General features: G+C 41.7%; 2 protein-coding genes across 2 annotated transcripts; both read right to left on the bottom strand.

The window, feature by feature from the left end:
* Positions 1-206: 206 nt before the first annotated feature.
* LOC4330806 (peptidyl-prolyl cis-trans isomerase CYP40) lies at positions 207-4,750 on the bottom strand. The gene is made up of 10 exons (XM_015769427.3): positions 4,326-4,750; positions 2,127-2,627; positions 1,867-1,954; positions 1,699-1,751; positions 1,399-1,503; positions 1,041-1,116; positions 927-964; positions 760-840; positions 563-649; positions 207-482 (listed from the first exon to the last, which is right to left on the bottom strand). The coding sequence occupies exons 1-9, from the start codon at positions 4,581-4,583 to the stop codon at positions 638-640; spliced, it is 1,212 nt and encodes a 403-aa protein (XP_015624913.1). The 5' UTR covers positions 4,584-4,750; the 3' UTR covers positions 207-482; positions 563-637.
* A 2,912-nt stretch (positions 4,751-7,662) lies between these two features.
* Positions 7,663-13,609, bottom strand: LOC4330805 (MADS-box transcription factor 22-like). The gene is made up of 8 exons (NM_001401987.1): positions 13,153-13,609; positions 10,870-10,948; positions 10,133-10,194; positions 9,910-10,009; positions 9,792-9,833; positions 8,904-8,945; positions 8,659-8,813; positions 7,663-8,008 (listed from the first exon to the last, which is right to left on the bottom strand). The coding sequence occupies exons 1-8, from the start codon at positions 13,332-13,334 to the stop codon at positions 7,984-7,986; spliced, it is 687 nt and encodes a 228-aa protein (NP_001388916.1). The 5' UTR covers positions 13,335-13,609; the 3' UTR covers positions 7,663-7,983.
* Between the last annotated feature and the right edge of the window lie 1,440 nt (positions 13,610-15,049).

Below are 15,049 nucleotides of genomic sequence, written 5' to 3'. Positions count from 1 at the left end.
TCAGGTTCTACCGCGAGATGACCCGCCTCGCATGCTTGGCTCATTGGCTGTTTGCTAGACCAAAGCTATTTAGCTATGATTATTGTGATTGATGAAACTCCGGAGGTAATGAGTTGTAACGCGAACAAAACTAAAAAGGCTATCCATAACAAGAGCACACACCACACAGCAAAAGGCAAAGTTAAGCTAACCACACGCGAGAACACTTGCCAACAATGTTTCGTTAACAGGATTGGTCATTCAAAAGGCCTTTCCAAGAGTTTGACAATTCAATCCGCCAGACATTTCCTACGATAGCATTGTGGCAAACTCTATACTGCAAAACATAAGGCTTGGTGTCCAAAAGACCAAAACTATTTTCAACCATGGGAGTTGTTTCTGTTATGCAAAAACTCTCTCATCCATCACCTTCTGTTATGCAAAAACTGCATAACTCTCTCATCCATCACCTTCTGTTATGCAAAAACTCTCTCATCCATCACCTGAAAGCATAAAAATGGAGTCAGTATATTGAAACAACACAAACTTCGAAGGAATAGTGGCTGTGGGCTGTAAGAGCAACCTGAACTCTATTTTTTCACCAGGCAGCACCAGTATGTGTCATGAAGAGAACTACAAAACGTTGAACTTAAGCCGATCAGTTATTCTCCTGCAGAAAAACAAAACAAACTATCATCCAAATGACACATCCTCTACCGATGTTATGCCAAAGATCCAAACAAAAGATTCCAAATGGTGAATGTGGTATCAGAAGAGTACTTCATCGATCTTCTCTGAACCTCCTGATGGTTGGAACATCCTAGAAAATGCTTTCCGCTCCTGATCCCGTCTGTCAGCAATCTGCGATAATGTCGGTGACAGATCAATAACATCTTCAATGAAGGAACATCCATTAGTCCAAAGATTCATGAACTCAATGGACTAACCTTCTTTTTTGCAGCAGCCAGCTCCCGCTTAATTCCTCCTAGATTTATGAACACAAAATATATAAACTTCCAATGAAGAAACTTAATAGCCAATTGAGTGGGCAAGGGACAAACCATCGTTTGGCTCCAACTGCAGAGCATGCTTGAAGCTCTCAACTGCAGCATCAATATCATTGAGTGCGATGCGTGCCTGCAAATCCCAGTATCATGTTAAACTGCGTTAAATCTGGAAATTTGAACTCACTATGAAGGCACTAAGAACAAATCCTCCCAGCAACAACAAAAACAAGAATTGCAGATAATATTTTATCAAGTAAAACAGGATTATATGTAGATTGTAGTGCTGCATTGCTAATGCATACAAAAGTATGCAAATGTGGCTTTTTAAGCACAGCCTCATGCACAACTCCACAAATTAAGATTTTGCTATCTCAGGTAATATGACACCCAACAGTAACAGTGTAACACTAACCTGTCCTTGACGGAAAAAAGCTTTTGGGTTTCCCTCCCCTTCACGCAATGCAAAGTCTGCATCTAGTAAAGCACCTTTCAAATCTCCCAACTTCAGCTTGCAAGCCTGAACAAGTCATAAGTGGATTCAATATTTATAGCAGAGGCTAAAATTTACAGGAAATGTAATAACATTAGATGCAATTCAGAAAGCACTAATGAATAATGTCTCATCAGTATAATTTCTCATATTTATTACGAAAGGGAAGAAACTTGTGAATTATGATTTGTCATGCAACAAGTGGTTAGTTGTGGGACTTACAGAACTATTTGTGAGTATAATTGACTTTGTCTTCCGTAGTGCTGAGCTCTTCTCTGCACATCAATAAGCTGTTAGAATCAGCTAGTACGATATGCCTCGGTCTATAAGTATCAAATGATAAAATTAACAAAATTGAAGACTGATAGGAAAAGAAAAAAAAATACCTACCTTCATCTATCTCTTCTTTCTCCCAGCAAAGATCTAAGTATCTCATAGCTTTTCTGTACTTTTTGAGGGCTGTCTTGTAATCTTTTTTCTGCATAGTGAAGAAACTTCAGTTACAAGCTCCGGACATGAGCATCATCCGGTACTATATAACATACGATGATGCAACTAACATTCTAACAATGCAAGACATAATGCTGCAGTGAGAATTTCCTCATATGACCTAAAGAAAATTTCCAAAGGATGCTAAAGGAAGTGCATACCTTGAAATATTCATTTCCAAAAGATTTTGCAGAGTCAACAGCAGTCATCCACCAAGAAATTTCTGCAGGTTTTTCTTCGAGATCATTTGGCCAATCAGGATACATGTCACCATCACTGAAAAAGTTCACAACTCCATCACTGGCACCTTCTGGTAGTTCTCCGCAATCAACAATAACAATATCAGTAATTGGACGGTCAGATTCTCCAACAGAAACATGTTCCATTGAGCGAACCACCCCCATTCCTTTTATAACCCTTCCAAAAACAACATGTTTCCCATCAAGGTGTGGTGTTCGGGTTGTAGTGATGAAAAACTGAGATCCATTTGTATCGGGACCAGCATTAGCCATTGATAACATCCCTTTTCTCTCATGCTTCAGGACAAAATTTTCATCCTCAAAATTCAATCCATATATTGACTCTCCCCCAGTTCCATCACCAGCGGTAATATCCCCACCTTGCACCATAAAACCTTTGACAATCCGGTGAATACATGAACCCTGGAGGAGTAAAAACACCAAAAGAAAAAAAAAAAGATTGGTTGACGCAGTCAGTAAAACCTTTTTGGAAGTTAAAGATCCGATGATTCACAATGGTAAAAAAGAAAGGAAAACTATTGTGAACATTAAGAAATAATGTAACAAAGGCTAATCATGGTCTTTCTTTCAGCAAAGAATGGATGGCCATTGTAACCTTTCAAGGTTAAGAATGATGCTAACTCTGTCCAATTAGCATCATAGCCACAACAGTTAAGTGGAAGGATAGCCAACATCTAGAGTCCCCACCACTACAAAATAAAGTAGAGAACCACAGATTACGCAGTTGGATCCCTGTCGCCCCCCCAACAGTCAAGTAGGACTTGTCACTATTACTGCACTTAGTGTTTCCTTGCCATCATCATTCCAACTGACGACTAAAGAACCTAAGCTTAGCTTTTAAATACCAAGCCTCACTTAAAAATGTTGACCATATTGAACCAGATCCGCATATGATTCTCTTACAGCCATATAGTTTGTCCTTGGATTACTTCCCAAATAATAGATACTACACAAACCTTGGTCCACCTAGTGCAGACAGATGCTGCTTTAAGGCTAATCTACAATCGGAATAGTATCATGTCCACCTAGTGCAGACATAACTGTAAGAAAGTATTCTTATCATGTCCAACTTTTTGAACCCTGGCACATGGTCGAAATTATCAAAAGAGTTAGAGTCTTGTGCGTGTGCGTGCGCATTTCAGGCTAAACATGGCAGTGCTCTGCTTAAGCATTTCAGGAATATGTAGTACATTGTAACATTGCCAACAATAAAGCCACAGAAAGTAAAGGCATGCAAATTTGAAAAGAAAAAAAAAACTAAGGTGCTTTATGTTTCAGCGTGTACATCATAAGATCAGACAAGAAAGTAGGTAGGCCACCATGCAAGTGAGTAGTGAGATGACGTCAAAACTAAAGGAGGGCCATAGGACCATAATTTGAGTACCGGGACCAGTTGTAGGCAGTGGCACATGAAGCACATCACTATCACTAGTACTAAAGCAAAGATAAGCCATATGGATTAAAAGCAGTTAACACTAACTGGAACGATACAAAGTACTAGCGCCAAACATGAGAACTAACAATAGGAACACACCGTAACAATGTCAGCGAAAGCAAAGTTGTCGAATCAAAACAAAAGGCCTGCGAGGACTTGGAATGGCGTTGTTACAGAAGGGGACAAATCAAAGCTAAAGCTGAAACAACCAATTGCAACGTGCAGACACCTGAAAATACTATTTCCATCGACCAAATGGACCATGCAAACGGATTTGTGTTGGATTTGGGGATCAACTTGCTCAGCAGTAAATGTGCTGCAAGTGTGCAAATGTTCACCGCGAGGTTTGTGCGGAAATTGCGCTAAGTAACAAAGTTAAAATGGCAGCGGTACTGAATAAAAATCTATGGAACGCGATAGTTACTGAATCATGCGAACCTCTGTGAGCGCACAACCAAATCATAATCGTCAGGTGGAAATCGCACTAGTACGCAAACAGCATCAAATTCATCTGCGAAACCACACAATCCCCAACTCGGATAGCTTAAACACCCCCCAACTACGATCAATCGCACCGCAGCCGGCATCCTCTCACGCGTCGACCCTCCAAGGCTGCAACCAGGAAAAACTACGGGTAGCACACGGACCGCCAAACCAGGACAAACCTTGTAGTGAAGCGGCACGCCGGTGGCGGCGCTGACGCCCTTCTCGCCGGTGCAGAGCGCGCGGAAGTTCTCCGCCGTGCGAGGGGCCACGGAGGCGTAGAGCTCCACCACGATCCGCCCCTCCATATCCCCGCCGATGCTCACGTCGAGGTAGCACCTCGGGTTCCTCACCACCACCACCTCCGCCTCCTCCTCCTTCCCCGCAGCCACCGCCGCCGCCGCCGCGGCGGTGGTGGTGCCCTCCCCACCGCCCTCCATCGCTGCTGCTCTAAAACCCTAGAGGGCGACGCGCTTCTCGAGGTGGCGGCGTTGCCTCGTGTTCCGCTCACGGCGAGAGGAGGGAGAGGGGGAGGGGGAGGGAGAGAGTCGTGGCCTCGTGGGCTGTGTGTGTCGTTGCGGGACGGCGCCTGTGTGTACTGTGGGATGGGGGAGGGGCGGTGCGGATGATTACTCGATTCAAATGAGGGAGGGGGACAGCAGAGGGGGCGGAGGGGGACCTCTGCGTGGGCGTGAGAGCATCTCCAACAAGGATTTCCCTTACGGCGGTAACCGCGTGGTTACTGGGCTTACCGCAGGGTACGGTAATATAAATATTACAGTAACCTCCTTAAATTCAAATAAATTTAAAAAATAATTTGAATTTTTGATAAATTTTGCACGGTTTTTCACGGTTTTTTGCGGTTACCGCGGTAACCGTGCTTACCGCCGGGGCGCAGTAACCCCGGTACCGGCGATTTGGGAAACCCTGTCTCCAACAGCCTCTCCAAATCGAACTATATAAACACCTATATAACCAACTTTCCATCTAATTTGGCTATTCAAACTAGCTACTCGCTCCAACAGCCTCTCCATATATCATCCCCATTATAAGTATTTGACAAATGGGACCCATTTGTCATCCTTCGCTATATCTCTCTTCTTCCTCCTCATGTACTACTGTCTCCTCCCCACGCCCTCTACCTCGAATGCGGCGATGGCGACTGCGCAGAGGCTCACAACGACGGCGGAGGCTCGCGGCGACGACGACGACCTCAGCAATGGGGAGGGGGTAGAGATGGAGTGGAGGCGGCGGCGGTCGTAGCGGGCGACGACGACAACCTCAGCACGTACCTCGACACTGGCACCTTGCCTGCCACCGCCACCAGACCCCGACAACGTCTTCAACAGCCGCGGGAGCAGCAGCGGCAGCGGAGCGGTGCTTGGAGCTCATCTGCAACGGAGGGTGCGGCTTGAGAGGACAGCGCGCTCCGGCGGCATCGGTGCGAAGACAAGACAGTGAGAGAGACGCGCACGCCGTGGAGTTGAGCAGCAGAGGAGAGCGGAGCACTAGCAGAAGTGAGAGAGACGTTGGGGGTGGCTAGCTACTTAGCAGAGGCTACGGCACGGAGGACGGCGGCGGACGACGGCGCGAAGGATAGCGGCGGCTGTGGCTGGCTACGGTGTGGAGGACGGTGGAGGTCGCGGCAAGCGACGGCGCCGAGAGCTTGGAGAACTGTGTTGTCGAGCCGATGCGAGAGAGGAGCCGGAGAGGAGATGGGAGGAGGAATGTGTGTAGGGCCCACGGTTGCCTAGTGACTTTTGGCTGACCAAATTTGGCTAGTGGAGGAAGGGTTTTGGCCAGTTGGAAATGTTGTTGGAGGACATTTTTTTTACTATAATGGCTAAAATTTAGCTTGGAGAGTGAAATGGAGAAGTTGTTGGAGATGCTATGATAAGATGAATAGCAATGTAGGAGTAGTATGTCGTGTTATTGACTTGTGTTGGTTGGTTCATTGGTTGGATAGATGTTTGCTGCTTTCTGGGAGAGCTGGGAAGTGGGCCATGTTTGTCAGCTTATGAGAATTGAGAATAGAGTGAAGAAGAACTGTTCAAGATCCACTATCACACCACCTCAGTTTTTAAGCATGCGTCAGATTGAGTCGAGGTGTTTGGTTTGGGGTTACGTGAGATGGTTAACAAGGAGAATATTTCTCTAAGATCCGGATTGGCTTCACACATTAAAAATTGAGGGGCCCGGACCAATCCAACCCAATTCCTCTCAACTCGTTGACATGGGTCACAGACTCTTCCATCCCTCATATCTAACCGATAATGTAACCATCATATTCTAAAAAAATAGGGTCCTTATCTCACCCCCAAATCAAACACAAGAGATATCAACAATCTAATGCACAAATTTTATCACTATTTTTCTAAACTATATAGAATTATTTTAAATAAAAAATTCCATATACTCCTAAACTATATAAAAAATTTCAAGTACATCCTAAACTTTGATTAAAAAGTTTTTTTTAACTAAAACTAAATGAAAGTTTTTTTAACAAATCCCTCCATCCTAAAATATATATTTACTGGTTATGTATCCCAACAAACACTTATCCATATATAAATATTATATAGTTAGAAATTACTATATTTTAGGACGAAGTTAGCAATATAAGTTTCACATTTTAAATCATGGTTTGATTGCACATGTTACATCGTCCTTTTGAGAACGAGGATGGAGGTAGTAACTTTCCTTTGGGCATGTTATTTTTACAATATTTGAGATGCTATTTTGATCTGTTTTATTAGATCAAGATATGATAGTAAAAAAAATCAATATTGGAAAAAACGTTTCTAAAGACAATTTTAATATGCAATTGTTATATATACAGATTAAACTTATTTTCTTATACCAATGAGATGAACAAAGGCGATGCTACAGTGAACCAAATATGGATTAATTCTCTAGCTGATGAATAAATCTGGCAACTGAAATCCAACCATTTACGGTCTTATCTTTTCACTTATGCTTATACTTATTAACCAAAATCTAAATTTTTAACCTTAAATTTGAAGCCGATTTTAAGGTTTTTTCATCGACATTAATTTTTTTAGCCTTTGCTTTTACATCGCTAAGAACACATATTATTTAGCTTATTCCGCAGATAAGTCAAACGGTGAGGCTCTTAATCCAAAATAGAAGGATATGCGAGCAAACGGAAAGATATAGATTTTTTAATATTAAATGGAAAGATCAGTACATATACTGCAGCTGTCACCTTTTCTGCTGCGTCGCTGTACATCTGTAGCACACAGCAACATATACCCCGTTAGTATCCCATAATGAAAATCAATGCTGGAGCGCATCTGCATAGTGTTCTTCCATGCAGAGCATATCTCAAGCAACAAATTGCAGCCCGCGAAATAGCGTGACAGGTAAATCATGAAAAGAAAAGGGAAAGGAAAAGGAAAAGCTATTAACACCAACTAGTGGCTGCTAGCTAAGAACTGAAATCTAACGACAGCGACAATGTATATATATTACGCAAGAATGCAAGATAGCGCAAGATCATACTTAGAACGCTGCAAAAGACGCATCATAATTAAGATAGCAACAAAGTGCATATATGATGTATCGCATAAGGAGTGCCAATAGCGATGGGATAATTAAACGGCACATAGATCTCAAAGTTTAGTCAAGATCCTAGCGAACAGTACAAGCGGAACATCGCATCATGCAGCCACAAGGATGATAAATCAGGTTAACTGATCTCGCTTCCAACGCAAGATTATATTATTGCAGTCTGGGTTTGGGAATAACACAAGCGTTTCTCCCCTGGATGCCGCAACGACTCCAACCAGATCTGCAAGGATGCTTTTTTTTTCCTTTCAGTTACTTCCATGCACCACAAGGCAGCCTGCAAATTGTAGAGTTGAAGAAAAATCGAAATGAACAAAATACTGAAGGGCAAATACAAGTAATCAAACGTAGTTGAGTACACCCCCAGGCAAGAATTCAAATTCCATCCTTCTTCTCAAACCAATCAGAGAACCAAATGTGGCTTAACTACATTTGACAAGTATTAGGACATGAAACAAAGTATAGCTTAATTAAGAAAAAGAAAATAAGCAATTAGAGAACCAAATGTGGCTTAACTACATTTGCCAAGTATTAGGACATGCGGAATGAAATAAAATAGTATAGCTTAAGGAAGAGAAAAAAAAAGCATTTATCAAATGTGTATTAAGTATACATGTATCTTTTTTAAAAAAAGGTACACATATCTGGATTTATAAGAAAATAAGAATTAGCAAAAGGCCATAGCTCGGTCTCAAACAATACCCAGAAAAACACGACACACAATTTGTATCCATGTATACAAAATAAAGTTTAATAATAATATAAATGGATTATCTTGCCTGTTGATAATATGATAATACATCTAAGGATTAAAGTCACCAATCACATCCTTAAAATCCATTAAACCAAATAATCATATGACCAATATTCCTGAAACTTGAATTGGAATTTAACTTCAGCACATAAACAAAGTGATCAGAAACTCACCCTAATTTCAGGGATACATCCGAGCCATCATCATTATCCTGCGACTGTGAACTTCCAGAATGCAATGCAGTCATCACAGATTCAGAGGACTGTCCTTCGGTAACAAAATTTTCAGTATCAACAACTTGCTTCTCAGCTGGTGATATCTGGGATACCTGTATTCAGTACCAAGAAAACGAATGTGTTCAGATGGACTGGTCTTAAGTCCTCAACAAACCAAGAGCTTACAGAAGTAAAATTTATACCTGGTTTCTGAGTTGCATGTTCTCCTCTGCCAGCTGTGAACTCTGCAGTGCAACAGAGAGTATGCAACACATAATTATAATGTTCTCTTATTTCAATTGGTAAGGGTTTGAATAAAAACAAGCAGGCACAAGAACATTTTGGATGCGGTAGAATCTATTGTAGATTCTTTTTTTAACTATAAGATTGCATTTCCCAAGAAATGGTACTGTTTGATCAGTTTCCAACACAGCAAGAAACATCTACAATACTTAAATGTATGTAAATGGGCAAATGGTAAATGATGCAGGACAGAAAAACTAAAGTACAATTTCCATTTAAATTAGTTATTTTATCCAATGGGTACCCTCTAATTTGATCTTCAAGATAGTCAAAATCAATGTTTCAATTTGGGGGAAGAAGGGACATGACTTAAAACGCCAATATAATTTGGTAAAATTGAAACAATAAGGACTAGAAGAAATTGTTTTTAATCGCTAAGGACTTTTCCGGCATGAACAAAACCCGCAGACTTCCAAGGGTTGGGCAGGGAATTTAGTCCAAAATTCCGACTCATCCATGGGGAAAAGGCCAGGGTGGTGATGATTTAGTAAATTTGCTTGAACAGATGCATGTGCCATCTTGCAAGAAAAGGCAGAAGGTGGCAGCATATATTAGTCATGCAAGATGCAACAGTAAAATTATAAGTGATTTCACTCTGTATTGGAGAGAACTATAAATCAACTTTTTACACAGTGATGTATTGGAAAGAATGAACTACAAATAAGCCAGCAACGGATACTTGTATGCAACACAGTCTTCTTTAAAGGTTCTACTTTTGCAAGAAAAAACAAATTATATGTTGCCAAGCTACATTGATGATTCAGGGTTAATCTAGCAACAGGTGGTACCTTCCGCTGGAGTTCACTGATCTGCTCCATAAATTGTTGATCCTGCAAAATCATATAGCAATCAATAAGTTGTTCATAGTACGAGCTACGTGATGAGTCTGGGTGATGATCACCAAACCTTTGTCAGCATCACCCTGTGCAGACCAGCTTCCAGGTTCTTCTCTAGCTGCTGGAGTTCATCAATGCTCAATCCCTCAAGCTCCTCACCTCTCATTTGTCTACAATTTGTTCATGTACCAATGATATACATTTGAGAATAAATGCCTCAAGAATAAAGGATCTGAGAACAAATGCCTCAAGTATAACATTTTTTTTAAAAAAAAAAGGTTAAAAGAACTGACCTAAGCCGGAGACTAGCTTCCGCAAGTTGCTCATTCAAATGTGCATACTTGCTATGTTCTAACTGAAAAGAAAAGATTGAACTGTTAGTATTAACTATCTGCATAAGTAGCATTTAGAAAATATATCTGCATAAGTTTAAGGCACCTATTACATCATGCCTGAGCACTAATTACTACTAACAGTACTAAATTTGAGTTCATGATCCATGAAAAAACAGAATTAGTATTGTGCTATAGTGTACCGATTCCAGGGAATTTTTCTCAAGATACAATAGAAAAAGATAGAGAACTATATTATTTAATAATGTTAATTTATAGTGTATCACCAAAAATATGAGGAAGTGAGAGATGTAAATTGTTTCTGCAAGTATTAATTTTTTTAAAAAAAATCCAGCAACAAAAAATTAAAACAAATAATTTACATATTTAACACACAACCAACAAAACAGACATCATTAGAGCATACTGAGAACTTTGAAAGGATCCACATATGCGATTGTTTTTTTAAGTTTAATTTGTAAAATTTTAGGGTACAGAAATAAGATCATAATGCTACCAGATGTGAAAACCTAAATATGAATATTTTGCTATTGTGCCACCCTAAGGCCATGGACATAAAATGACCCATTTTGAACCATTATCTAATACTACTATATGTAGTTAGGCAACATTAAGATGCAATATATATGAAGAACAGTATTTACTATTAACACAGTATGATAAGATGATTCACATACATTCAAGTCGAGCGAAGGCTGTTCTGCTTTCCCCAGATTATTAGAATGTGTGTTGTACTTGTCGATGATTTCATTCATACTGTCCAACAGAAGGCATCATCAATACCACAGTAGGCCACAGACCATCAGATAAAACGAAAATAGAACATAAATTATACATGAATGTTCATAATTATAAAGGCACGGGCCAAGTAGACTACAAGTCTATAACATTGCAGGAGTAATCTTGAGAAATGAAAGTGGTTTTCCCTGGTCAAATTAACACGGGTAAGTTGATATTGACAGAAATATAGGAATTAAGCACTGAAAAAGAAAACAGTAAGAAAATCAGATATTATGGCATCCAAATGTAGAAGAAAGGATCAATACATTGTCCAGCTGTAGAACAAATAATCAAGACAAATGTTAGTTTATAAATAGTAACTTCTTAGATAAACCAAGCCTTGCAGCTCCAAAATTGAATTAATATTATAGAGTGTGATTTTTTATTGATAGAAGCACGATTTATGGATTCTACCAGTACTCACTACCAGGTAAAATGAACATATTTAAATGCTACCAAGGCTGAATGATTGTCCACATATAACAGTACCAGCCATCCCAGTTTATTCTTTATCTTCTTCCAACACTTAACTCTAGTTTGTAGAAATGAACTAAAAATAAATTGTACCATGGATGAAATTAAGTTGTATATGTGCACATTTCTAAAAAAGTACATCAAGAGAAGTTGAATCCTTGCTTAAGTTGTGCTACTGACAACTGATGTAAAACCATAAAAAACATACTCCGTCCATTCTTTTATATATGATATGAACTAAACAAATTCATATGTAGAAGAGTAAAGGAAGTATCAGGTTATCTTATCTGAGATAATCTACATTCATCGAAGAAATGAAAAATGATGTACTTAAATTTACATAAAACAAATTGCAATTGTTTAACAAAATCCCTGTTTGAAGTAAAAGAAGTTAAGGTATTATAAATTGATGCAAATTAACAAACCTGAAATAATAATTAAGATACTTTCTCAGCAAAAGAGAATTCTAGCTAACACCATTTTTGTTTGTTTGTATATATATATATATATATATATATATATATATATATATATATATATATATATATATATATATATATATATATATATATATATATATATATATAGTGACGATGAAGTGATGGACAGGTACATGAAGATATAATGAGATATGTACTAGTACAACATTTCTTTTATTAAGACAAAGGAAACTTTTCGAAATGGATACATGCAAGATAAAGATCTATGAGTAAATTATTTCAGTTTGTTATCATGAGTAACAAATTAAAGGGCGAGTATATCATAAACAAACTCATATTGTACAGCTGCAAACAAGACTGAACAGCACGATGTAAATACATATAGCGATACAGCATAACAGTATAATACCTAATTAAGGCGCAGAAAAGGGATTGCAATGAGGAAAGCATTGTCCTCAAATAAGGCGAGATGGATATGACGAACGATACGTGTAGGAGACTACCATATTTCTCATCAAACAACAGCTCTGCAATGATTTAACACATTGCAAAAGAAAACAACAACAGGATATTTCTCATCAAACAACAGCTCTGCAATGATTTAACACATTGCAAAAGAAAACAACAACAGGATATTTCTCATCAAACAACAGTTCTGCAATGATTTAACACATTGCAAAAGAAAACAACAACAGGAAGCGAGGTTTTCCGTGCACAAAACACGAGACCCCCCATTGATCAGAGGGTAAAACGCGACGCATCAGCACATAAAATCACACGTACGACCGTAGGCTATCAGCAGAGCTAGCTAGCTTTATCACCAACACAGCACTACTGCGACACACACATCGATTAACTCCACGCGCACATAAACAGCAAATAACAGGAGTTGTCGTACGATATTTCCAGTAGGAATGGCCAAATAAGATGGGCTACTCATGCACCAAAAAAAGAACACCTCGAAAATAATCTGCAAAAGTACAGGTGCAGACTACATACACTACAGTAAATCCCCTACATCTAAAGGGGGCGAAAGTAACCACGAGTCGTTCTAAAACTGTATTGATTTTTCTGAACGGGTGGAAATGGTGAGATCCGTGTTACTAGTTAAAATATCCCGTGTTAAACCCTAGCCCAGGCGGATGGATCTTAGACATCGAAGTCAAAGGGAGACCGGGGGAGGAAACGCGCCTAGCTAGATCTATCGAAACGCGGGAGACGAAGCGGAGTCGAGAGATATCCAGGCGTGGGAGTAGAACAGCATACCTGGAGCTTGCGAAGTGGGATAGCTTCCCCGTGGAGGAGAAGACGATGAGCGCGACGTCGGCGTCGCAGAGCACGGAGAGCTCCTCGGCCTTCTTGAACAGGCCGCGCCGGCGCTTGGAGAAGGTGACCTGCCGCGCCGCCGCGCTCTCTATCCTCTTTATCTCCCGCCTCTCCCGCGCCATCGCCGCCGCGCGCGGATCGACCGAGACCGATCTCCTCCCCCTCCCCGCCGCCCCCCCGCCTGATCCTCCCCCACCGGCCAGGGAACGGAAGCCCTCCTCCTCGCCGCCGATCGAGACAAGTCACGGCGCGGCTACGGCTGGGATGGGAGAGAGGGCGTGCGTGGGTAGAGGAAAGGGGGGAAGGAGACGAGGCGGAGGGTGAGGTGAGGTGAGGTGAGGCGAGGCGAGGCGAGGCGCGGCGCGGCTGGTGTCTCGAGACGGGGACTTGCTCCTATTGGCAGGTCGACATAAATAAAGCGAGGGGGGCAACACCGCAACTGGCAAAGGCGAGGATGAATGGACGGGTGGACGGATAGCAACCCAACGAGAGAGCCCACACAGTTTTTCACCCATAAAAAAACAGCAAAAATATACTAATCGCGGGATGAGAGGCACAGTGTCGGATGGCGAGGCCACGGGGCGGGCAGGCCCAAGTCATTGTTTATGCCAGAAGGAACCGTGAGCTGGGCCCCACCAAGCCTTACTCACAACCCAAAGAAAAATCTTAAAATAAACGGCGAAGCAGCTAGGCGATGGGGGATTGGGAGGCTATGGTCGGTAGGGGCATGGGGCGCTATGCGGGGAATGGCGGAGGATTGGGGAGGCTTCCGGAAAAGGAAAGGGTGGTGGCTTCGGGCGGCGCGGCCGGCCCAGAACAGTACTCCACTGGCTGTAGCAGCAGCAGGCGGCCGGCCGCGCGGTGATGGCGTGCCGCGTGCCCGCGTGCGTGCTGAACCGAGCAAAAGGACCGCGGAAAGGAGGGGGGATGGGCGGCTGGGCTGGGCGGGTAGAGGAGAGGAGAGGAGAGCACGGGCGCTGGGCGCCGTGTGGTGGCGGGTTTGTTTGTTGGGAAGGGACGAGGCCAGAGGGAAACGCAGCGGATTGGGGGGGTGGGGAGGTGGCACTGCCGCCTGTGCCTGCAGGCGGCCGGATTCGCTGTTCCGACCACGGCGCTGTGGCGATCTTGTGTGCGCCGCGGGCGCGAGGCCGGTGGTGGTGTGTTGTTGGGTCGCCGGCCGACCTCTCTCGAGCGCTTTCCAGAGTTCGCGCTTTGCCTTATTCACATTTTCTCAGCGATCGGCTGTTTGCGCTGGCACTAATTGGCCGGCGTTCAGGTGCCTCCTTGAATTTCTTTAGGGCTTGTTCAGAATAGAGGAGAAACACAGGAAAAATGAAGGATTTGGGTTCCTATGGATTGCTTTACTGTGGCGTCATTTGGATCACATGAAAATGTTCGTAGGAAATACATAGAGAAATTTCCTACGCTAGCCATATCACTGGAAGATCATAGGAAGAAAAACATCCATGCTGACCTCTTTTTTCTCTCCCTTCGCGTGGGAACGAGGCAAATCATGCCATCAAGCAACTAAAGCACATTATTAGGTTGATTAATGTTGTTTAATTCACTAGTAGTATGTGATAATTTTGTAATAGTGCACCTATTTTCTTCTAAAGATTCCTATGTTTTTCCTTTACTCCATCCACACCTATTCACATGAAATTCCTATGTTTTCAAATCATCTGTTTTACACTTGCATTCCTATCCTATTCCTATATTTTTCCTATTCCTATATTTTTTTCAATCCTACATTCCGAATGAGCCCTTAGACTCGGCAGCAATCTGAAAGGACCTTTGTTATATTTTTCAGGTTAATTAATTATAGTTTGCAGTGAGA

The sequence above is a fragment of the Oryza sativa genome, chromosome 2, assembly GCF_034140825.1.
Source record: "Oryza sativa Japonica Group chromosome 2, ASM3414082v1".
Taxonomy (NCBI): domain Eukaryota; kingdom Viridiplantae; phylum Streptophyta; class Magnoliopsida; order Poales; family Poaceae; genus Oryza; species Oryza sativa.
Note: the sequence above shows the minus strand (reverse complement) of the source record. Positions and strands in the feature narration are given on the sequence as shown.

Bases quoted from the DNA above. Each gene is read 5' to 3' on its own strand.
- LOC4330806 (XM_015769427.3), bottom strand. From the start codon at position 4,583: ATGGAGGGCGGTGGGGAGGGCACCACCACCGCCGCGGCGGCGGCGGCG. The intron at 1,752-1,866 runs GTAGGTATTTTT...ATTGATGTGCAG, and splicing joins GAAAGAAGAGATAGATGAAG to AGAAGAGCTCAGCACTACGG. The intron at 1,117-1,398 runs GTTAGTGTTACA...TGGGATTTGCAG, and splicing joins CTTTTTTCCGTCAAGGACAG to GCACGCATCGCACTCAATGA.
- LOC4330805 (NM_001401987.1), bottom strand. From the start codon at position 13,334: ATGGCGCGGGAGAGGCGGGAGATAAAGAGGATAGAGAGCGCGGCGGCG. The intron at 10,195-10,869 runs GTATGTGAATCA...TTTTCTTTTCAG, and splicing joins AGCCTTCGCTCGACTTGAAT to TTAGAACATAGCAAGTATGC. The intron at 8,946-9,791 runs GTACCACCTGTT...GTTGCACTGCAG, and splicing joins TCAGTGAACTCCAGCGGAAG to AGTTCACAGCTGGCAGAGGA.